Source organism: Zootoca vivipara, chromosome 2 (assembly GCF_963506605.1).
Source record: "Zootoca vivipara chromosome 2, rZooViv1.1, whole genome shotgun sequence".
NCBI lineage: Eukaryota > Metazoa > Chordata > Lepidosauria > Squamata > Lacertidae > Zootoca > Zootoca vivipara.
Genome location: NC_083277.1, coordinates 96,822,105 through 96,846,072, shown reverse-complemented (window position 1 = coordinate 96,846,072; position 23,968 = coordinate 96,822,105). Strand labels below are relative to the sequence as shown.

At 40.9% G+C, this 23,968-nt stretch overlaps 1 protein-coding gene across 1 annotated transcript in view; it reads right to left on the bottom strand.

Moving 5' to 3' along the window:
* The window catches only part of LOC118079699 (E3 ubiquitin-protein ligase RNF213-like), a 105,111-nt gene that overhangs the window by 34,703 nt on the left and 46,440 nt on the right, over positions 1-23,968 (bottom strand). Inside the window, exons 21-34 of the mRNA XM_060271058.1 lie at positions 22,517-23,648; positions 21,150-21,343; positions 19,268-19,420; positions 13,543-17,130; positions 12,246-12,382; positions 11,527-11,622; positions 9,821-9,939; positions 9,184-9,300; positions 6,448-6,588; positions 5,144-5,279; positions 4,076-4,267; positions 3,539-3,678; positions 2,790-2,932; positions 1,363-1,581 (exon numbers count right to left, since the gene is read on the bottom strand). Coding sequence (XP_060127041.1) covers positions 1,363-1,581; positions 2,790-2,932; positions 3,539-3,678; positions 4,076-4,267; positions 5,144-5,279; positions 6,448-6,588; positions 9,184-9,300; positions 9,821-9,939; positions 11,527-11,622; positions 12,246-12,382; positions 13,543-17,130; positions 19,268-19,420; positions 21,150-21,343; positions 22,517-23,648 — 6,507 coding nt within the window. The remainder of the gene's footprint in view (positions 1-1,362; positions 1,582-2,789; positions 2,933-3,538; positions 3,679-4,075; positions 4,268-5,143; positions 5,280-6,447; positions 6,589-9,183; positions 9,301-9,820; positions 9,940-11,526; positions 11,623-12,245; positions 12,383-13,542; positions 17,131-19,267; positions 19,421-21,149; positions 21,344-22,516; positions 23,649-23,968) is intronic.

The window sequence follows — 23,968 nt, the reverse complement described above, 5'->3', positions numbered from 1 at the left end:
TTTCTTTGGAGAGATTTTTCAGAGAGTTTTCCATTGTTTGATTTTTTCCCCCTGCACTTCTTGTATACTCTCTATTGCTTTATTCGATGCTTCCTCTATTTTGGTAAGATGTTCTTTAATTTCTTGTTTATCTTTCTCATTTGAGTCCATTTTCCCTTCCATTTTTTCTACTTTATCCTCCAAGCTTGTAAATCTTTCATTCATGTCTTTTTTCATTTCTGTGAGATCTTGTTTGATCTCTCCAATGTCACTTTTTAAACTTAAAATCAAGTCTCTAAGATCCATATCATGCTCTGCTGTTGCTGATGAGACTCTTCTTTGGGAGTTACTGGCTGAGTTCAATTTCTTTCCTTTATCCATATTTTTTTAAAATTACCCGCACTGCCTCTTTTTATCCACTGGGTGTCGCTCTTAGATCAATTTCTCTGGAAGGGTGTCTGTTAAGTTTGCAATCTCCACTTGGTGTCACTGTCTTACTTAGGGAGCAGTTTTCCGTTGGTCAGTTATTCTTTCTAAAGTGTTACACACGTCACTTCTTGCTACTATGTTGCCTTGTCTGCTTAGTCATAGTCTTTAGCGTATTGTCGCCATTTTATTTTGAATACTTTAGTTTAGAAAAAAGAAGGATTAAATTCAACTTTTAAAACAACCGGTGCGGGTTTTAGTGTAACCCACTATATTTCGTACTTTCCTCTCAGATTGTCTTCAATCTTAAGATTTACAGTTCTCCGTCACAATTCTGTCCTGCGTTGTATGAATAATATACAAGATCAAAGCTCAAACAGGTCCTATTTAAAAAGTTATTGTTCCCCCCTGCTTGCAGATACTTTGTTTCTCCCCAGTCAGCATCTCTTGTATACGCGATGTTTCGTTCTTTTAAGTCCTTCCCTCTCCCCGCTTTTCCTTTATACTTTTAAGACAGTTCAAATTCGCTGGGGTGTGTGTGATCTTAGTGCCAATCTCCTTCTGGTGTCTTTTGTCTTATCTACGCCCGGGGGTGCTCGTAGGGGTTATATATTAAAAGGGGTTCTTTACCGTCGTGCATGCAGCTGGTTTTCGGCTTGTGCTGGAGGCGTCTTGTCTTGTCTTAGTGCCCAGGTCTCTCCCCCTCCTTCTGCCAATTGTGAAGGTCTCCGGGAGAGCCTTTTGGGGAACCGCCGACGTATCGGGTGGGAATCGCCTTCCCAGCCTTGTGGGGGGGTCGTTTAGCCGCACGAACCCCCCTGCTACTCCAGCTAAAGTTTCGGGAGTTACGGAGCTCCCGCTTTTGCCAGCTAGCGCTCCGCGGTCCGAACCGGAAGTCAAAAACACACTTTTTCTAGTAGGGCTAAAATGTCACCACCCACCCAATATGATTCCTACCATTTGGCGATGCAAGAAGCTGTTTCCTTTCTCAACATGTTCAGTGAGAGCTTTGGACACATCAGGGTACACAGCAAAAATCCTGGAAAGGTTTTGCAGACGACTCCTAAACTGATGGTAACAAAGATGGATACAGGGGAGGGGCAGCACCCTCTCTTCTGCATTGGAAGAAGCCGCCTTCATTTCCTCCATACATGATAAGAGAGCTGTCTGCAGAAACTAGAAATTGAAAAGCAGTGTTACTGGAAGCAAATCTTGTGCGGTAATATCTACAGATTCTTATGTAGATGAGAGTTTTCGCTTTAGAATTACAACACATTCAGGAAAACTGTTTCAATCACAAATGCTTGTATTACTGGGGTAAAATGTATCTCACTCCACAGGTACCTGCAGGACATTTTCTTACTTTTGTTTACAGCAGTTGGGTGTGTACATTTTGGAGCTAGTTTACCCGAAAACACATTTCAAAGTTTAATTTTTGGTGTGCTCATCTGAACACAGAAGACAGACATTAAACCTCTTTAGATGCAAATGCCTTTCTTGGGCCGCTATCATTCCAAGAACCACCTGACTAGGGAAACAACTTGTCAGAAACTTCTACCAAAGGGAATTTTCCAGTAGATTAAAGCTAGAGTCAAAATAAAGTAGGAGGGGATATTTTGTGCATTAATCTAATTGCCACACTACTGTAAAATGAAAGTGAAAGGGAAGAAACCCCTCTAGTGTTGTGATGATTTCAAGCCAAAGAAACATCCCCAAGGGTTGGAAGTCAAAATCTCATGATTAAGTCATCCTAAGGGATAAATCCAGGACAGGAGATTATATGTGCAGGCATATTTAAGTAGCCACACCTCAAGATCTCCCAGCTGATGCAGTGAGAGAATACTGAATATGGAACAGCTAGGACAGGGAAGTGGGGACAAAACCCTACAGTGGTACCTCGGGTTACAGACGCTTCAGGTTACAGACGCTTCAGGTTACAGACTCCGCTAATCCAGAAATAGTACCTCGGGTTAAGAACTTTGCTTCAGGATGAGAACATAAGTCGCGCAGCAGCAGCGCGGCAGCAGTGGGAGGCCCCAGTAGCTAAAGTGGTGCCTCAGGTTAAGAACAGTTTCAGGTTAAGAACGGACCTCCAGAACGAATTAAGTTCTTAACCCAAGGTACCACTGTACTTGTTGAGATCTAACAACGTGAGCTTTCAAGCAGTCTGGAATTTTCTTCATTCAAATAAAACAAATGTGTGCAATCACAATCACATTCCATATCTGTGTGATATTCATCTACTTTAGTGATAATCAAATGCCAGCCATATGCTGCTGAAGTATGTGTTTCAGTCAAACACTACAGCACACAACTCCTGGGCATTACAACTGGCACACACAATGTTCTAAGCATCTTGATGTCTCGTGTTAAGCAGCACTTACCATTAGCTCATTAGAAGAAGCACCCATTGTCAGGAGGATGAAGTCTCTGACGTAACAGTGAAAAAGGTGCTCCCTCTCTTCCTCAGGGAGATCAGCAATATATTGCCCCAGTGGTTTCTTCTGAAAGATGCTTACAAATCTGTCTGTAGGACAACAGTAGAATGGGAATATTTAAGTTATATGAGAATTTTAATTACTGTAGCATCTCACCGGTGCTACTTTATTAAAGCATGTTGCTGTATAATTTTCTTATCTATTTCCCACAACACTGGAGACTGCTTTGTTGTTTACAGTGGCTGGTCAAGATTCCCTGCTAAATGTCCTAGACTTTTTAATCTATCTATTTTAAAATAAAACCTGGCATGCCAAGTTTGGGCAAAGATTTGAGCAGGGGCAGAACTGTGTCTCATTTTAGCAATGTTTTAGTAGTCATCAGTACCCCAAATTATTTTAGCAAGACTCCTCAAGCCATAACAAGCTGCTTCTGGCTATTTCCATGTAGGAGGGGACAAATAACCCCTCAATGAATGAAACTGTTGAGGGGGGTCCACAGAGCTGTAGAGGCTAGCCTCACATACTGCCATTCTCTCACACCACCTCCATACTCCCCTCACAAATGTTTGTCAGAGAGTGTTTCCCCAGGTTATAGATGCATGTGTAGAAAGCTCATCTGCACATGAGGAGAGACACAAGCCAATCTAGGATCCCTCCTACTAGTAATTATCTGTGTGTTCCCTCTGGATTCTCACCTTCATTACCAGGGATGTACTGAGCTTGACCCCAAAGATCTTCCAAATAATCTTTTATCTTCCAGCTGAAGGGCATTTCATTGCCAGCACCTGTTGATTTCTTAAAGTAGCTCTGCACCTGAATAGTCTCAGTTTGGGAACTGGGCAAGAAACGGGTAAATTAAGTTAGCAAGCTAGAGATATCACATTACAAATAGGAAGCTCAATGTTTTGTTTCAGCACTTAGAAAGAAGCAGGGAAAGAGTTATGTTTACTAATCCTTGAGTTTTGAGTTCTCAAAAAAGCATTTGATAACCACAACATTATTCCTTTAAGGAGAGGAAAACAGCAGGTATATCTGGCTCGTAAGTCATGCCCACTGAGAAATGTGCTGCCAAAACATCATGGCATACAAACTGGCACATGTTTTTTTGGCTAACTGAATAAACAGCTTTCAATATAAGTCCCTCACATGGAATCAAAGTCGCATTCACCATTCACATTTTTGCAAGCCATCTATTCATTTGCAACCATTCATTCCTTCTTTATGCCACTTACTTGTTCTGGCCCATAATGTAAGGGATGTCCAGCAGCTTGAGATCATTGAAGATGAATATCCACAGAGCTTTCACACACTTTTCTGTTGTTGGTCTGACCAATAGGTCCAGGTTGCAGTCACTGTCTAGGACAGACAACATATAGGCCATAAATGGAGTCACCACACTCTGGACCCGCTTCCACAGGGTGTCTCTGCAAGGGTCAAGAGAGGTAAAGGAAACAAAAAGGCAATACTCAATATTAAGAAAGGCATACACTCCTTCAGGAACATTCTGACTGAACATCTCAAGGGAGAATGTTATGGAGAAAAGTGCTTGTGGAATGCTCTCCCTAGGGACGTTCATCTGGCGTTTTCATTATATGTTTTTAGGCGTCCAGCAAAAATGTTCCTCTTCAATCAGGCCTTTGGCTGATTAACATTCTACAGCCTTTTAAATGTGTTTGGTTGGGGGGAGGTATTTTTGTTTTTCCCCCTGTTTATTTGTGCTTTTATCTTGTATTTTTATCTTCGGGACTGCCTTGAGATCTTTTGATGAAGGGCGGTATATAAAATAAATAAACTATATATATAAAAGCAACCTAATTCTGCATTTCAACTATTCCTAGAACTTGTCAAATTGTGTCTTTGAAGCAAAGTAAATACATATTTTACTTCCAGGATTAATAGTACCAGCAAAAATGGAATCAAATCCTTTGAAAGACAGCCAAATATTAACACAGCTTCCAGTGAATGCTTTTGATTCCAGTATTGTACCCAGTTACACTCACTGCAATGTACTGAAAACAGTGGGGGTGTTAGGTCCATTTAACTGATTCCAGAACTGCAACTAACAGCTGAGATCTAAAGAGCTACAAGAAGAACAGAGTTTTTTAGGCTCCTGCAAACACACTTAGAGATCAGGGGACCGCTCTGAAGCAGCACTTGATACAGTTGCAAGTAAGTAAAATCAGCATCCCCTCCATGTGCATTTAAAATATCCTAAACGTGTATGTACAAAGAGCTTCCTGGATAATGACTTATCTGTTTTAGAGCTGGCAAAAGTGTAGTGATTTAACTACTGCGTATACCTGAAAGTTCCTGCTTCTTGGAGGGCATTGAGGTTTGATGCCTCTCGGCGTACCCACTCTTTCATGGTGTAAACATTTTCTTCTTGCTTCCCTAAAAGGCTTAACAGGCGAGTCTTTGTTATCTTCAGGAAGGAGGCTGAGAGAAAAAGACAGAATAAATTTTGCCAACTGACACTACTTATGGCTAAATTTCAAGTTCTGAAGCAAAATCTCTGCACAGTACAAATTAATTTTAGTCTCCCCCTTCTTCTGTTATTAATGTTCCCTATGAAATTATAATTTATAGAGCTGCAGGAATGGCTGTATAGTTAAGCAGCTACCTTTATCAATATTATATTATAAAATATGGAAAATCTATTTAGGACATAAAAATATTTATTTATTGCATCATTCTGTGAAGGCACACAAGGTAATTTAGTGTTTCAAAATACTTTTAAAAAAACCCACAAATGAACAATTACTACAAAATATACAGACAATTCCCAATTTACATGGGGGTTATGTTCCAGGCATCTGTGCATGTAACTGAAATCACATATATTGGGAGCACCCTGGAGAGTATGCCTGGGTGATGTATCAATATATCGCCCAGGATCAGTTTGAAGGCCATAGCGCAATGCTGCCTTCACCCAGCAGTATATTGCAAGGGAAATCACCACTGCTCTAACTCCCTCCACCACCAGTGCCTGGCATGTTAAGGGGAAAGCAATTTGCAGCTGGAGATTATTATACAGCTGGAAAATATTATACTCACAGAAGCCAAAGGTGGGAAGGGAGACTTCTTTAAAATACTCCACAATAAGGGTCAGGCTTGGCTGCCTGCACCTCAGTGGAGCAGTCTAATGAAGCCCACCCCCCACCTTGCGTGAACCTGAGAAGCTTCAGAGCTTGCTCAGCTGGGGAGCAGGAGGTTCCCCCCCCCAGCTGACTGCTTCAATGAAGCCCTACTGGAGAGACCTCCTGGCTTGCAAGGAGACCCTCCCCAGAGCCCGAAGAAGATACCTCTTAGGGCTCTGGGTCTCCCCACAAGCTTGAGGCGCAGAGGGGCTTTGCTGAGCCCTCCTACCTAACAGCTGGTGTGTGGGCCAGAGCAGCAGCTAAAGTCGCTTCCCCACACATCAGCTCTGCAAGTCACCCTGTCCCTCCAGCGGGACAGGGAGATCCAAAATTACGAATTGCAATCCGGATCTGTGGAACAGATCAATCTGGCCCAAACTGGGGCCCAACCCAAATCGGATTGAGGAAGGAGCCTGCAAATTCCTATAAAATACCTTCCACTTCCAAGTGCTTCTAGCCCTTCATACCTTTTAAGTCATCTTCCTGAGACAGAAGGCTAAGGAGGATTTCAATTCTCTTAGTACTGCGGCTGGCATCCTTATTTTGATCCTCTAGCATGCCCACAGCTCTTTGCACACAGCTCCGTAGAAGAATGGTGGTGTCCAAGACTTGGGTCATTCCAGGAACAGCAGGGAAGAAAAAAGACAATTGGTATCCTGCAACAGCACAAACCAAAGTCCAAGCCACAAGCTACCCTCTTAAAGAAAGAATACATATGGTAATTGTTGAAGGTCCTACTTGCTGGACTTTTGTCAAGAAAGCTGCTCAGAAAAGAGCAGTCACATCCAGATAACACAAAGAAAAGAGTCAGTCATGTTGTTATGCTAACCCAAATATATGCTGCTAAAGGTAGGTGACTAGTAACGTCCATGGCTCTTTAGCAAAAACAGGTGGCAAAGCAAGGATAGAGTGAATGCTGTAGGGAAGGTGATATTTTCATTCAATTCTTCTGGAGGTGATTAAAGGAAGGTAAAGGTAAAGGTACCCCTGACTGTTAGGTCCAGTCGCGGACGACTCTGGGGTTGCGGCGCTCATCTTGCTTTACTGGCCGAGGGAGCCGGCATACAGCTTCCAGGTCTTGACTAAGCCACCAGAGCAGCACATGGAAACACCGTTGACCTTCCCGCCAGAGCAGTACCTAGCAGTATTTATCTACTTGCACTTTGACGTGCTTTTGAACTGCTAAGTTGGTGGTTTGATTATAAATGTTCCCTGTGAAGAGGACGAGGCTAGCACAAGTGCAATATATTGTTAAAAACAAAACAAAAAAACTGGAATGGGATTAGTATTCCCATATAATTTAGAATGGGATAGACAAAAAATTAAAAGAGAAGACTAAAAGAATCATGTTCTTGGAAGTGCTTTATTGTTTGTTCCCAATGTTTGTTCCCAGTGTCTGTAAGAAACTTTATTTAGTATCAGAGATTCATGGAGCATGCACAAACAGGCTCCATCTACTCCCAAAGAAACAAGGGATAGAATTAAACGTACGGTCAGTTTTTGGGTTTCAGATGTTGCTGACCTGTCAGGTTCAGCAGTCGTCCTCTTCACATTAACACGCAAACATGTTTTGTTCTCTTATAACTTTTATTAAGTCTTCAAAACAGTACTTCAGAATAACAACAGTTCTTAACTTTAACTATCAATCCTCAGAGTCACTCATTTCTGATACCTTTTGAGCTCTGCTTCTCAGTGACCAACCCTTCTCAAAATGGCGAACGTGTTCTTTTTCCTGCTTTCCCTTTCGTTTTTCTAATCTCCTCACAAGCGCTGCCTTATATCTCTCCTCCTCTGAATCTGAGCTAAAACTTAACCCTTGCATTACTTGCGAACATCTGGTTCTTCCTTGTTGTTCTCATTCCCGCTCTCCTTCACTATTCCCCTCCTCCTCTTGGGTAATATCTCCTCCCTCTGGTAAATGGGATACTTCTAACTCCAGCTCTTCCCTGACATGATCTCTCCACCCCGATCTCATCTTCCTTTTCTTCCATTTCCTCTATCATCACAGCTGCAACAACAAAGAAGGTGTCACACAGGGATGCAAGTTGTCTGCTGATAAACTTAGGGCAAGAATAGTCAACTCCACCAGACTACAACTCCACCTTCCTTGATCATTGGCAGGGTTGGTGGGGGCTGGTGTAGTCCAGCAACATTTTGATGGCACCACATTGGCTACTACTGGGTATTACCAAAGTCTACAGTAATGTATTTTCTTCTTTCTCGTAACAGGTGCATTTCTTTAGCTTTAGCTTTTTGTTTACTTTATTCCATTATACATGAGATACACAAAACAAGCAATAACAAATTTTAAAATACAGCAACATCAGAAATGTCAGATAGGGCAATGTATCCACTCTCTTAATTTGTCAACAAAACCAGAAGATGTGATGGAGACACCAGTTAGCAGGAATGTTAAGAGGTCCTTATTTTCTGCACCGGTGGAACTAAAGAGTCCTAGAGGTTAGTTGTATTAGTACAAATGCAAATCCAAGCACTCAGTATAAAAATGTTCTGGATCTTCTAAGCCTTTGGAAACCTCTATATTATGGCTTATCGTTTCTCTGATCAACAGGTTCCATACATTTTTATATCACAAAGAAATTTCCAGCCCCTGCAAAGGCTTCCTCTTTTTGTGCTATGGATATCGTAGCTTCTACCAGTAGTCACATTCCCAGTTCTTTAGATTGCAGTCTTGAGTATGACCATCCCAAATATTTAGAAATAAAAGATGTGGGGTCATTTGTACTGCAGTCTTTAAGATAGTGGATACTTCCTGATACAGATTAGGCCAGAACTTTTTTACCAGAACTTTTTCACTATAATTGAAAGAATGTTCCTCGCACCTCACATCACCAGCAAAATTGTGTCACTCTTGAAGTCATATAGAACAACTGTGTCGGTGTACAATGTCACCAACGTGGAATTTTCAATGAGGATTATCAAATATATGAAAAATAGACTTCTATAGTTTCCCAGAGTTTTAAGGCCTCTAAGGGGTACAGTTGACAGTTCTAACAATTCACTATATAGTGATACAGAGTTTATGGTCTTTCCAGTGGGACCTTGGTTCAATAGTGAAAGCTCAAATTATTCGGTCAAAATTTGATGCTGCATACATATATAAAATACAAGACATACAGACATGCCTAGATGTTTTCTCACTTGTGTACTGTCTCTCAACATGCATTTATTCACATTCTTACTTTCAGGAGGCTCTGCAGAAAAGAGCTGGCTGATAGTGACATTTCTCAGGGCAGTTACATCAGAGATAATATCCTTGGATTTCCTCAGGTCATCAATATGCACAGACTGCCACAACCCTAGCAACAGAAAACAAGAGCATTTCTTGGTTGTCGGACCTCTTTACATTGTCAAGCTGCTGTAACTGAAACTGATCCCACAAATCTCAATCTGATGTTTCTCTGTGCACCTCTACAGGACCTGCCCTATCTGTGGTGCCTTTTATTCACAACATGCTTTGTAAATCCATTACAGCACTCCTCAAGATGGTTAGCTGTTCATCATCCAGAAGAGCTCTGCTGGGTGGTTTAACAAGGCAATGGTGGCAGAGAAGTAAGGTTTGTTTGCAGCTGCCACCGCCACATGGCAAGTATGATTATGCACTCTCAGCAGCGCTCAGTCGCTTTTGGACTGAGACTTACACCACCTGACTAGCAGTCATCCAGCCCGTTCCAAAGCCCTGAGCTCCTTGGGAAATTAAGGCTAGATGTCCGTCATAACTCAGCACAAGTCCACTGTTAGCATATTATATGATGGTGATTAATAATAAAAAATGCACTCCAGTAATTATTCTAAATCTCTGAACACAGGTAGTTCTACCTCCTTGAAATCCTACATAGGAACTTCCTCCTTCAGCTCGTGGCAGTTTAGTGATGAAGAACACAAACACGGAGGTTTCACCCTGATCCGATTTGTTGATTTCGTTAACAACTGAGTATCTGCAAAGGGAAGGAAATGGCTTCCATCAGTTTCACGTGGCAGGGTTAAATACCCGTCATAAAGCACCTACCAATCAATCAATCAATCAATCAATCAACATCTTCCATCATTATTTCAGTATTCATAAAGCTTACATTTCCACTCCATCCAGCATAAAGTATTAGGGTGCCTACTAAGTATTACACACACCATAAGAACACAAGAAGAGCCTACTGGATCAGGACAATGGCCCATCTAGTACAGCATCCTGTTCTTGCTGTGGCCCACCAAATGCCTATAGGTAGCCTGCAAGAAGGAACTGAGCACAACAGCACTTTCTCCTTCTGTGGTTTATAGAAACAGGTATTCATAAGGCATATTGCCTTCCACAGGGGAGGTACTACGCACCCATCAGGATTACCAGCCACTGGCAACCTCAGCCTCCATGAATTTGTCCAATCCTCTTTCAAAGCCATCCAAATTAGTGGCCATCAGTGCCACTTGTGGGAGCCAATTCTTTTGTCTGTCCTCAATCTTCCCAACAACTGACTTCACTGGATACCCATGAGTTGTAGTATTATGAAAGAGGGAGAAAAGCTGTTCTCTATCAATTTTCTTCATGACACACATAATTGTATGTACATTTACTCACCGTTTCTAAAATGTCTGAAATGCTACAAACTTTCCTCATGGGGAAAAGTTCAGTCATCTGCTGAACTTTTTTCAACTTTACAATACAGTCAAGCCTCGGTTGTCCGATGTCTCAGCTGCCGAATATTTCAGAAGCCGAACGCAGACAACCCAGAAGTGACTGTTTCTGTTTCTGAACATGTATCGGAATGGCTTCCAAGGCGTGTTTCTCATTTTTCCCAATTAGATTTGCCAGCTGCCCTTTGATCCTCAGTTTTCGAACATTTCGGAAGTTGAACAGACTTCCGGAACGGATTATGTTAAAAAACCGAGATTCCACTGTATTGCTTTTGTATCAACAGGGCCAGAACTGTGCACAGTATTCCAAATACAGTGGACCCTCGACTTACGAACTACTCGACACCCGAATTTTTCGACTTACGAATGGAAAAAGTGGCCGCACGCTGACAAATTTCTCGACATCCGAACGGAAACCGTCAGTGGTTTTAAATGGGGTTTTTTCGACTTACGGATTTTTCCGTTCCCCCACCCCCCAAAAAACTGCTTCTTCTATGGCATTTTTCAACATACGAATTTTTTGACCTACGAATGTGCATTCGGAACGGATTAAGTTCGTAAGTCAAGGGTCCACTGTATAGTTGCACCTTAGATTTGTATAATGACATTATAATATTAGCAGTTTTACTTTCAGTTCCTTTCCCAATGATCTCTAGCATGGAATTGACCTTTTTCACAGCTGCTACACATTGAGTTGAAATCTTCATATGACCCGTGGTTAGTCACCTCTGCCCAATCTTCACTCCCCTATATTTCTTAGAGCTTATGCTAGACCTTGGGGAAAAACCAACCCTTTATTTACACTATATGTCACCTATGACTATTAGCCCTGTGCTCAATACTGCTCTAATTTAAACACTGAAAAATGCATCATGTATGCCACTTAACATGCAACATACCTGGCTGAAGCAACGAGCTGGGCACTGAGAGATCCATTTTCAAAGTGTGTCTGAATAATCAGGATTTTACTTCCAGATGTAGCATCTAGAAAATTGCTGGAAGAAAAACCCAAAGATTGCAGAAAAATGGTTGGATGTATGTGTTGTTTAAAAGCTTTTTATTTAGCAAGAAGGCAGAAAAAATAATTGAAGTAAAATCCAGTGCCATTAAATACACATAAAAGAAGTCATATTGTAATTACAGTCCAATGTAATGAAGACAGGTTAACAATTAAACTGACTAAACATCTGCGTGACAAAATCATTCATGTTGTTTGTTCCTAATTGACTGGGCATACTTGTCTCAGTAGGGTTTATGGAAGATAATATTCTTAGTGTAAGCCAATGGAAAGGCTACCGGCTGCAGCTTGGAGGACACAGATGTCCCCTGGCACTGCAAGCAATTTAAGGTTGTAGCCTACCAAGTTCTAATCTGAAGTTAATGAACCCACTGAAGTTAATTAATATAAATTAGTCATGTCTATTAACTTCAATATGTCTATTTTGAGTAGGATTAGGATTGGATGCAACCCATCGTGTAGAATTCAACTAAGTTTTTCTCAGGGTATACCAACTGAAATTAATAAACAGGACTAAGTTCAGTCCATTAGATTCAGGTATACTCTGAATAAAAGTTAGCTGAACACCATGCTATGTCTATAAGGACACTGGACACTCACCGAATCTCTTTCAAAAATGAGTATTCTGTGTCAAACTGTTGCAAGAACAGAACTTTGAGGCTGCCCAACTCGCCTTGTACTTCTGCCTTCAAAGTCTCTGTATCTGCTGCTGTCAGGAGCCTGGAGAAAGTAGAAATCTAACAGGAAATAAGAAATAGAGTTTCAGGGGTTGGGGAAGAATATGGTTCAGATCACATTTAAAGCTGAACTTACCGGGTACCTAATTTGCACTTTCCCAAAACAGTATGTGAACTGAAACACTTGTGTGAAAATCACATTTGTCTGAATTTTGCAATGCAGTTCTCAAGCAAATAAATGTGTACACAAATGCATATTTCAGGGTTAAGTGTCCATTTAAGTGCATATATGAGTGAAAATAATACACAAAAATCCATTATATTATGGAAATTGCTTGCAAAACTGTGTATTTTTGCCAAAACCTGGCGGTTCCCTCACTACGAGAAGCCAAGTTACAGGGAACCAGGCAGAGGGCCTTCTCGGTAGTGGCACCCACCCTGTGGAATGCCCTCCCACTAGAGGTCAAAGAGAACAACAATTACCAGACCTTTAGAAGGCATCTCAAGGCAGCCCTGTTTAGGGAAGCTTTTAATGTGTGATGGATTTCTGTATTTTAATGTTTGATGGATTTCTGTATTTTAGAATTTCTGTTTTGTTGGAAGCCGCCCAGAGTGGCTGGGGGAACCCGGCCAGATGGGCGGGGTATAAATAATTAATTATTATTATTATTATTAAAACTGCATGCAAAAATGTGTTCATTAGGAGAAATTTACATTGAAATGCTGATGAATTTTAGTTGCAACTAAGCAACTAAAGAGGACTGAATGTGGTTTGCTGTGCAAATCTTTAGTTCCTGATCTAGGTACATTATTATTATTATTATTATTATTATTATTATTATTATTATTATTATATTATTATATTATTATTATTATTAATATAGCACTGTCTATGTGCACTTTGCAAAGTACAAAAAGGTAAGTGAGAGCCATGCAATTAATGAAAGGAAATAAAAAGGATAGATGGGGAAAACTTGTTCCATTCAAACACACAAATTTAGTCTTAGCAGGTTCTGCATTTGGTATCAAGGAAAATATGGCATTGATGAAGATATTTGATGTGGGAAATATTTCCATATGCCAAAATGCTCGCCTGTACAGTCCTCATGGCATCCCTAAGGAGTACAGATTATTAATATGTACATCCCTAAGGAGTACAGATTCTTAATGTGTATTTTAAAAAAAAAACAACAACAAAGAAATATTATGGAACAACTCACCTCAGTAAAGATTGTGTGACCCCTAGACTTTGTCCCAAGGCAGGCACGAAGGAACTCTGCAAGAGAAGTGTGATATTGCTGCTGAAAGTATACCCTGGCCAAGTCATCTGCCAGAAAGGAACCCAGCCGTGAATCACCAAGGCGGACTACAGAATCGGGAGTTGCACAGTTTAACAGGACCAACTTGGCCTCTTCTTGTACTTTTTGCATCAGCTCCTGAGGGGAAGCATCTATTTTCAGCTTCTCCGTCACTTGCAGGACAACTGAGGCACAGATGTCAGGATGGTAGCCAACAAAGACATCAGAAGGGGTAAATTTCTGCTGGCCAATAAAGTATTTTTCTGTTTCAACTGCTGTGAAGCTGTCCACCCATTTCTTCAATTCTTCCACAGTATCTCTTTGCCTCTTGTCCAACACAGTATTGATGTCTAGGTAGTGCTTTTCAAGTCTGTTGATCAACGGGATGGGGAATTGTTTGTAGACCACCTCTTTCTCCTCAATGACAATCAAACGGAACTTAGGGTGCACTCTGCATTTCACTCGATGGGTCCCCAAGCCCAAGTCAACATACTTTTGACCAGCAAGTTGAACGTAATACTGGTTGAGGGCATCATAGAGGCTTTCATACAGATTCTGCAGGTTAAGAAGAATGACCATCTGCCCTGTCTCCATACAGATCTTCACTCGGTTGATGTTTCTGCAGATCTGGGTGTATTCCTGGTCTTTGGGAAAACTGGAACCAAAAATAATTTCTGGCTGCTGTGTACCTTTGAAAAAAGCCTGCTGCAGGATCTGGAGGGCTGCATAATTTTCCGTCAACACCAGCAGGTAACGGCATTCACCATCCTCATAGTCACTGTAAATGTTCTGCTGAACTAGATCAATTGTACCAATGTCCTCACGGATGATATCTCCTTTTTCTGAGAACCTAGACATAAAAATGTTCAAGGCCTCAACACCTTCTTTACCACTGAAATTACGGAGAACTATCTCTGCTAGTTCACGGGGAGCTGGCTCTCTTTTCAATTTTTTGGATAAAGCAAACACCATTTTTATGAGACTGTAATAATCACGCAACCCAAAGAACTCCTTGCCTTGGGTCTTGCAAATTTCCTCATAAGCATTTGCAAAGATGGGAAAGAAACGGTCAATTTTGTGCAGGACAGCGCGTTCTGACGAGCAGATACCCTTTGCGCTTTCTAGGAGTTCCCTCTTGTTCGGTTCTCCACGGGATACAAAGATCCCTCGATTCATCTTAGCTGGATCCAGAGCCCAGTTAGATATCCCAATGAAGCCAACTTTTTTATGAGGGAGTGGATCATCATCAACACAGCCATCTTCCAAGAGCGGGTGAAGGGTCTTCAGAGGCATTTTGGGGGAGTCTTCAGCCAAGCCAATTTCATCTAACACCACTACAGAGACATACTCCTTTAGGTTCTTTCCTTCTTGGAAGCGAGCACAATGCTTGAAAGTGTTGATGATTCCCTCAGGCGTAGAGTGTGGGCTGCACTGAAAGGACACCAAATGGATTTGCTTCAGTTCTTTATAAAGCTCAGTATATGCTGCTTGGCCTTGCATGGCATCAGCCACAATCGTTTTGGCAAGAGATTTGGAACTGCCAGGCTTGCCGATGAGAAACAAGGGGATTTTAAGTTCAATGCAGATAACCATCATAAAAACATTTTCCTTCAGTGCCAGGTTCTTGGCGATCATTTCCCTCAGAGGTAGGTCACTCAAGAAGAGATCCTGAACTAAGCCAATTTCTTCAAGGATTTCCTTTTCACCATCATATGGCTTTGGAAGGATGGTGCTGATGACTCTTCGGTACTCCTTTTTCCTTTCCAGGGAAGCATGGTAGCAAACACCCACTGAAAGAACCAAGGACCAAATGACTGGGTCTCGCTGGACAAAACCTTTAGCTGCCTTTCTCTCTGCAACTTGCTTCTCCAGATGTTTCATTAGTATTTCACTGTGGTTGTGGAACCACTTGAAGACTTCTACACAGCGTTCCACATCTCTGAGACTGATAAAGCTGCATTCATCATTCCTTTGCCTCATATACGTCTGAGACTGAAAAAGCACATCTGTTATTAACTGGAGCTCAACATCAGACATCGGTATTGAACTAGTAAGTCTTTGCACCATTTGCTGTATATAGAGTTTTTCAGTAACGTTGTTCAACTGTCCGAAATCCCACACTAGAGGGATCATGCTAGGAGGGAGAGCATGGACACGGTATACCAGCTGCCTAAGAGGAATGGAGCCAAGCTTTTCCTTGGTCTCCTCTGCTTTGACACGGTAGCCTAAGCCAGACGATTCCAAGCGCTGAATCATTTCCCCTGTATGCTTGCGATAAGGATTGCATGCAGCTATGATTTGCAAACCTGAATTGCGGACCAAAGGCTGTCCTTCGACTGTGCGATCACACAAGACTTCTTTGATGCTGCTGACAGCTTCAGTGGTGTTGGCTTCATCAAAAAACAGGATGGTGTCAAACTGGTATTGCTGTTTATTGTCAATAGCAATGTCTTCTGCTTCCCTGACTTTGGCATAGATTGCATCTGCTGTGGTGCCTCCATGGACCTTGACAAGCTTCATGTTATTGGCACTGGCACCGCTCCTACGTAGTTCACACAGGAATTTTATTAGCCTGGTTTTTCCACAGCCAGTTTCTCCCATGAGGACAACAGGGATACCACACCTGAATCGCATTTCAATGGCAAGGATCTTTAGCATATTGTCTGTTGTGAGCTCATATGTATCATCAGGATCAATTGGCCACTGTATTCCTAAAACCATGCAAAGTTTCTCAATTTTTTTATTTCTAGGGAGTTCATCAAAATTAATGTTTAATGGAACTCTCTGATGCAGCAATCCCTCATAAAGCTCAGGTGTCATCACACCTTCCCGGATGACACTTCCATTTAAGGGATTGATGGCATCGATGCTACCATTGACTCTTTTCTGAAGATGAAAGCCAATGAATGTCATAGATACAGAATCATCATTGAAAAATATATATGGGTGGGGCTCTGACTCCCACTTCTTCCTTAGAAGCAATGGAACAAGATCTCTTTCTTTGACTCTTTCCATGTCAAAAAACTGATTCCCAGGGCTTTCATCAGAAATGTTTAGAGATGGTGTAGCAAAATCCTTTGCCATTAAAATCATAAATGTGACCACAAAATTTTTGAAGCCATGTAAAGCATCGTGGACAAAAGCAGCATTACAGAACACTGACGTTTCACAATTTCTCAGCTGAAGGTTCAAAAACCAAGCAAAGTTTCTCAGTTCTGACCAGGAAGGATCTATTACTCCACAATGGATCAGGAGCATCTGCAGGCACTCTGCTGGTGTCCCTGCAACAGAGCCTTCTTCATACTGGAATGTGTCAAGACTATCTCCTCTGCTAGATCTTCTCAAGTACTGGTAGGGTCTCTGAAAGGCTTCGCTACGGAACACTTCCTGATCTATACCTGGGTCTGAGCAATCATTCATCTGCATGTCCATATCTAAGACTTCCTTGGGATATCTGCAGGTTACTTTGGGGAACACATCCATGAAGTTGTACTTCAGTCCTGGAAAAGTCTAAAAGAAGAGGGGAAAGCAGTGAATAGGAAGGTATCATAAAGTCAAAGACTCTTGAATGTTATGACTGGACATTTATTTCTCCCTTATAAACTATGTTACTCCTCACAATATTTCTATCCTCAAAACTCTTTACTTCCTACTAGCTATCTGTTCTAACATTTGCATGGAAAGGACTAATTAAAATTGCATGTATATTGGCTAAATCGGCCCCACAAGTCTGACAGGTAGAAATGGAGATCAAGTTCCAGCCCTTCGTTCAATTTTGGAGCTCTCTGCAAAAAGGAGAAGCTGGATTAGAGCTCTGAAGGTGAACAAACCAGCATAATTAAATTCAAATTCATTTTAATTTAAAGTCATATTTAGTTAAATGGTTCAGGATCATAGTTGATAATGCAGTATGACAGGGTGGGTTCTTAAATCCCAATGTATAACAAGTTTTAGGGCTAAATGTAGAGTGAGCTGTGCTTTGTCCCCAGAGCCTTCTATAAAGTATAGTGTTGGGAGAAGATTGGGCATGCTGGAACCTTAGGCTGAACATTGCCCTCAACTTGTATATATAGATTTTTAACTTTTCCAGAGGTGAATTCTCATATAATAACCAATATAATCTAAATTAAATAGATAAATGAACCAATTCGTGCTTAAATTGCTTAACCACAGGAAGCTGCCTTATATGGAGTAAGACAGCTGATTCATCTTGCACAGTATTGTCAACATTGGCTGGCAGTGGTTCTCCGAGATTTCAGGCAGAAGTCTTACCAGCCTACCGGGAGATGCTAGGGACTGAACCTGGGACTTTTTGCACGCACAGAATTGGAGAGCCAGAGAGCACATATTAATTGGTTGGGTTGCGAGTTAAGGGTTCATCTGTTATTTTTTAAAAGCTATTTAAGTCCTCCTATGCTACTAATGCAGAATGAAAAATACACTATTAATTAAAGATTACTTTTCCTGCTAACAATGAGTGGTAGGTTTTGCTTATTAAATTGTAAATCAGATTTCTTTCAATATTTCCAAAGAGCCTCTATATTGAAAACTTGGAACAGTTTTATTTAAATATAATTGCTGATCAATATTCAAATACTAATCAGTCCACTGTCTAGAAATAATGTCTAGAAATATACTAGTAAAAAGCTGCTAAGACCATTATTTCTAGGCATCTGACAACCTCCTTTTGATCACAGAAAACTACAAAGAAAAATTAAACTTTAGAATTTTCCTAAGTAATAAACACTACAATAATATTGGCATGTCATGCTCCCCGCGACATTTGGGTGTTACTCCTTTTTTTTTTTAAATAATTTTTATTTATTTCAAATGTTAAAAGCCATACAAATTTGCAGAAACACAAAAGATTTTCAAAAACACATACAGGAAATTGGTACATCTCCCTTTTACATATAAAGGAATCCACATTTGAGAGAAAAAGAAGAAAAGAGGAATGTCAAGGGTGTTACTCCTTCAATTCATGTGCCATCTTACCTATCATCTCTCCCTATTGCCATTCATCGTTTTGCTTTTATTAATGCGCGTTTTAATGCTTTTCCTTCAAATTCCCTCTTTCATAGATTCTCTAAGGGCCAAGTTTCAGTTTTATGTTCCTGTGATAATTGTTCGATTGAAACCCTTCAGCACATAGTGTTTATATGTCCTTTATATTGTGCAGTCCGGAAGAATTTATTGCTACCATTAATCCAAAAATTACCTGGGCACCCGGCAGATTTTCATCTTGCCTTTTTATTGCAAGATATGGATCCATTTTTAACTTTACAAATGGCAAAAAAAATTAACTTCTGTTTTGTCATTTAAGAGACGTAATGGATTGCTGTATGGAATTTGAAAATTTCTTATATTATATTAAATTTTGTATATCTATTAAGCCTTTTATTGTTATTAATTTTAAATCAAATTTGCGTGTGTATTTGTTCTTGTTTTTGTTTGTTATGAGCTTAAAGCTGAAATAAAGTGATTGATTGATTGAATCTTGGCATGCTGCACAATTGTGATGTATATGAAACAGTATAGTGGTTGTACTGTATTATCTATTTTGAAAAATACAATCTCAAAACACAATTCAATGTAACTATATGATTACAGGTGGGTAAATATTTATATAACCATTACATGTACTTACTGATGTCATGCTTTTCTTTAATGGTGGTGATGGTTCAAGAATTTCTACAACATATAAATGATACTGTTTCCGCAGCCAGAGTTTCCCATCTATATTTATCAGGTACTGTAAAACTAACAGCTTGAACAGAAATTCTGGAATTCCAGTCTGGACCTAGGAGAATACAGAAACTCAAGTAGACAAATAAGCGAGTAGAGATCATTTAATCAATATTTATTTATCATGATTAGTCTACTGATATGATCCCAATTACATTAAGAGATGTCTTTCCTGTCCACTCCTGGATCCTGCACAAGCTTCCCTTTCTTTGCCTATGGTCCTACAGATGATGCTGAACTCCAATTCCCATCAGCTTCAAGCAACATGGCCAATATTCAAGGATGATGAAAGCTGTAGTCACTCCTGTTCAAATTCCTGCATGGACTCCCTTTCTCTTATCCAGGCGTTGGCGATGTTTTCCGGCCGTGGGCCGGACATGTGCAGAAGCGATTTCTGCCGCCGTGCTGTGCATATCCGCAGCTCTGGAAATCGCGTCTGCGCGTGTCCCCGGCACCGGAAATCGCTTCTGTGCATGCCCAGACACCGAAAATTGTGCTTGCGTAGAAGCAATTTCCGGCGTCTCGGCATGCCCAGACTTGGTTTCTGAGACCAAAAAAGGCAACACGAAGACCAATAATGAAACAATGTTATATATTTCTGATATCATATGCAATAACTGCAAAAATATAAGCCAGGCAGAACAGTTTTTGAAAAGTCTATTAATACCTATTGATGCACGTCAATATACGTAACTGGAAACCGCAAAAATAAAGCCAAGGTGATCAGACAGCGATCCGGTATTAACGCTGTTTTGAATAAATCTTCCTCAGCATATAACTGTAAAACAAAATGAAAGAATATAAAGGACGAAGACCTGCATGAACATGAATCACAGTAATCTATAAGATTAACACACATAATAAAAGACATACATAATCCATTAAAACAAGATAATATAATGTAATGGTTATAGGTGATATGTTTCTTTAAATGTGATTTTCATCCATGATTAGAATGGAAGTCACCTGGTGATGAAAGTGGATTTATTAGCTTCTGAATTCCTGAGAACCAACAGCAGTGGTTACATAGACATATGACCACTGCTCCTTAGAAACTCTATTCTGTTCTTTACTGAGGTATGCTATCATATTACATTATTATCTTGTTTTAATGGATTATGTATGTCTTTTATTATGCGTGTTAATCTTATGGATTACTGTGATTCATGTTCATGCAGGTCTTCATCCTTTGTAGTCTTTCATTTTATTTTACAGTTATATGCTGAGGAAGATTTATTCAAAACAGTGTTAATACTGGATCGCTGTCTGATCACCTTGGCTTTATTTTTGCTGTTTCCAGTTACGTATATTGAGGGGCATTAATAGACTTTTCAAAAACTGTTCTGCCTGGCTTATATTTTTGCAGTTATTGCATATGATATCAGAAATATATAACATTGATTCGTCATTGGTCTTCGTGTTGCCTTTTTTGGCCTCAAGTTTTGAAGATTGCAACGCAGGGGTTTTTTGATTACAGACTTGGTTTCTGGCAACTGCGCATGCGCAGATGCCATTTCCGGCACCCCTCGGCGAATCCCCGTGCCGTGCCAGTTTAGCGTAGTGCGCGGGGGACTTGCTGAGTGGGCGGGTCAGTGACCGGGCGGCTCATGGGCTGGATAAACGGGTTTCGTGGGCCGCATCTGCCCATGGGCTAGAGGTTGCCGACCTCTGCTCTTATCTCTCCACTTAATACGCTCCTTCCTGAGACCTTTTTTAAAAAGTTAGTTACGAAAATGTTCCATAACATTTGATAACAACTTCTGCCAAAATAGCAATATACTCACTGAAGAGGTGATATCAAAATGAAATATCATGGGCTGTTTCTGGTACTGATTTTCTAGGAACGGGAGGAGAGTTCTCAGCACTTTGCCTTCATCCACTTCTGGATCGATCAGCCTAATTGTTTTTAAGATTACTCCACAGCCTTGCAACTTTGCTTCCATTTTCTCTTGCAGCCTCTTTACATACAGAGATTTTCCTGTTATTAGTAACAACAACACATTTTATTTATCAGTTCTTTTAACAGAAAAGTAAGAACCCAGTGAACTGACTGGAAACTGAGGGCATCCAGTGTTTGGACTTTTCCATCCACAACAAGCAAAAAGAAATCTAATTTAGATAAAAACATAAGAAAAGCACCACTGGGTCAAATCAAGGGTGTACCTAGTCCAAAGTGACAGTCAAGATACAGAAAAACCACAATAATGCATGAAGACAGCAACCCTAACACAGTATGTGCCCTGGTATTCAACAACTGGTATTCAGAAACAGCAAACCTCATGTGAAAAGCACATCCTTTTTCTTGTCTTGAATCCACTGCTAATCAATTTCATTGTATACCCCCAAACTTTAGTATGAAAGAGGCAGAAAAATATATCTAACCTCAATCACTTTCTCTGTACCATGCATGGTTTTCCAAACCTCTTTCCTGTCCCCCCACCCTTAGTTATTGATTCTCCCAAAGCATAGAGAAACAAATGCTTTCTGTTGTCTGTTGAACCTCAGCTATGGGAACTTCTGATAATGATCTATACAGATATCATTACAAATCAGTTTGAAACCAGGGGAAAGTAGATCTGGGAGTCTAGATGTACTTAAAGGAACAATGCATACACATTGTGCATGAATACAACACATACTGTTAATCCCTTTCTTAATCTCCTTTAAAAAAACAACTGCTGCTGCTGCATACTGAATTGACATTTTCATTCAGTAATCTAAGCAAGACCCCAAGATGTCTTTATTTTCTGGGTATCCACCACCCATTCAAACTACATAAGGAGGCACTGTGGCAGTAGACTTTTTGCCCCAGTGTAAACTACTCATTTGCTATTTTGTTGTCCATTCATTCAGTTTAGTGAGATTATTTTTTAACTCTTCGAAGCCTCATTCAAAGCCATCATTAATAGTTTGGTGTCACCCACAAACTAGACCCTCTCATTGTTTTTTACTCTGGAGTATTTATACTCTATGGAATGGAATGAAAGCTTTTGAAATGAAAGACCAACATGTTATATCACAGAGTGGGTATCATCTAACAGGCTAGAAATTAGACCTACACATCACAATGTTTTTATACACTCAACCCTCAAGTTTTAGTCTACGCATTTTGAAACATAGATAGAAAACTATATGTACTTAGTTCACTCACCTGCTCCAGCCCTTTCAGAAGCTACAATCCCAACACACATTTGGTCCTTGAAGACAGAACTTGGAGGCTGTGTTGCTTTGTAATGATTCTCAAGGTAGCCCTGAATGTCCTTCAGGGGCTGCTGAGGGATCATATGAACTTTGAACTGGCTGAAGACAGAAGGGATGTAGCAGTGCTCTCTCTCACAGTTGCAGAGAATCACTAGCCTATAATTATCATGGTGATTAAAGTGAAGACTCTGGAAAAGTTCCTCAGACCTGTAGCCAACATCATAGCTCAACTCATCTGCAAACAGCAAGGTGTAAATCTTCTTCCCCTTATAGCCTGGAGTGATGCACCGCCTCAAAAACAGTGCCACTTGCTCATAGCTGGTTTGTGGTGTGCAGAGCAGGACTTCATCGTAAGATGGCAGCATCTCCCCTGGACTGTTCATGTAGATGGCCAATGCCGAAGCCAACACCTCAGAGCGAGGACAGAGAATGAGGTTAGGCCTGCCAGCATGAAGACCTTGTGGCAATTTTCGCATAACACCCCTCTTCTCCAGATCTGCCAGGGTGGCCAAGTAAATGCCAAGGGTTTCAATGTCCAGGCAGCCTGGAAGGAATGAGCCCATACTTCTCATGTAGGACTCCCAGATGTACTCCAGTTGTACAGCCAACTCTCTCCCTCTTGCCACCGGCCCAAGCAGATCAGCAAAATTCCTCTTTGCCTTTTTAGATACTACTTGGCTGAAGACCTCCTGGGCATCTTGCTTGCTGCAGTTGCGCTTTATAAATGACAGCATCGTTAAGGCAGCCTCACTGGGGCACTTTGAGCCAAGCTCCTTGCACAAGTACACAAGCTGTTCTGCCATATAGTAATTCAAGTAAAAGTACTGGGATCGCTCCTCCGACATAAACTGGTTCCACTTTTCCAGGAAACTCTCCATCTTTTGGCAAACAGTTGGCAGCACTTCTGTGACGTCTCCATTTCCAATAAGGGCACAACCAGAATTTAAATTGAAGTCCATGCTAAGGCAGAATTCATGGCTGGGTGAGCAATATACACCAGCGACCCAAGAGCGGAAAAGCATGTTTCCAGCACAATAAAGGTCGATGAAAGACAGTGCAAGCCTCTGGACACTAGAAAATACCTGGGCACAGATTAAGCAAACACAGTGAGGAATATGATGCAAGTGTTTTGAGTAAGAAGATGCTACCAAGATTGTCAGTAAAAAGAAGAAGAAGAGGAGTTTGGATTTGATATCCCGCTTTATCACTACCCGAAGGAGTCTCAAAGCGGCTAACAATCTCCTTTTCCCTCCTCCCCCACAACAGACACGCTGTAAGGGGGGTGGGGCTGAGGCTTCAGAGAAGTGTGACTAGCTAGCCCAATGTCACCCAGCAGCTGCATGTGGAGGAGCAGAGACGCGAACCCGGTTCCCCAGATTACAAGTCTACCGCTCTTAACCAC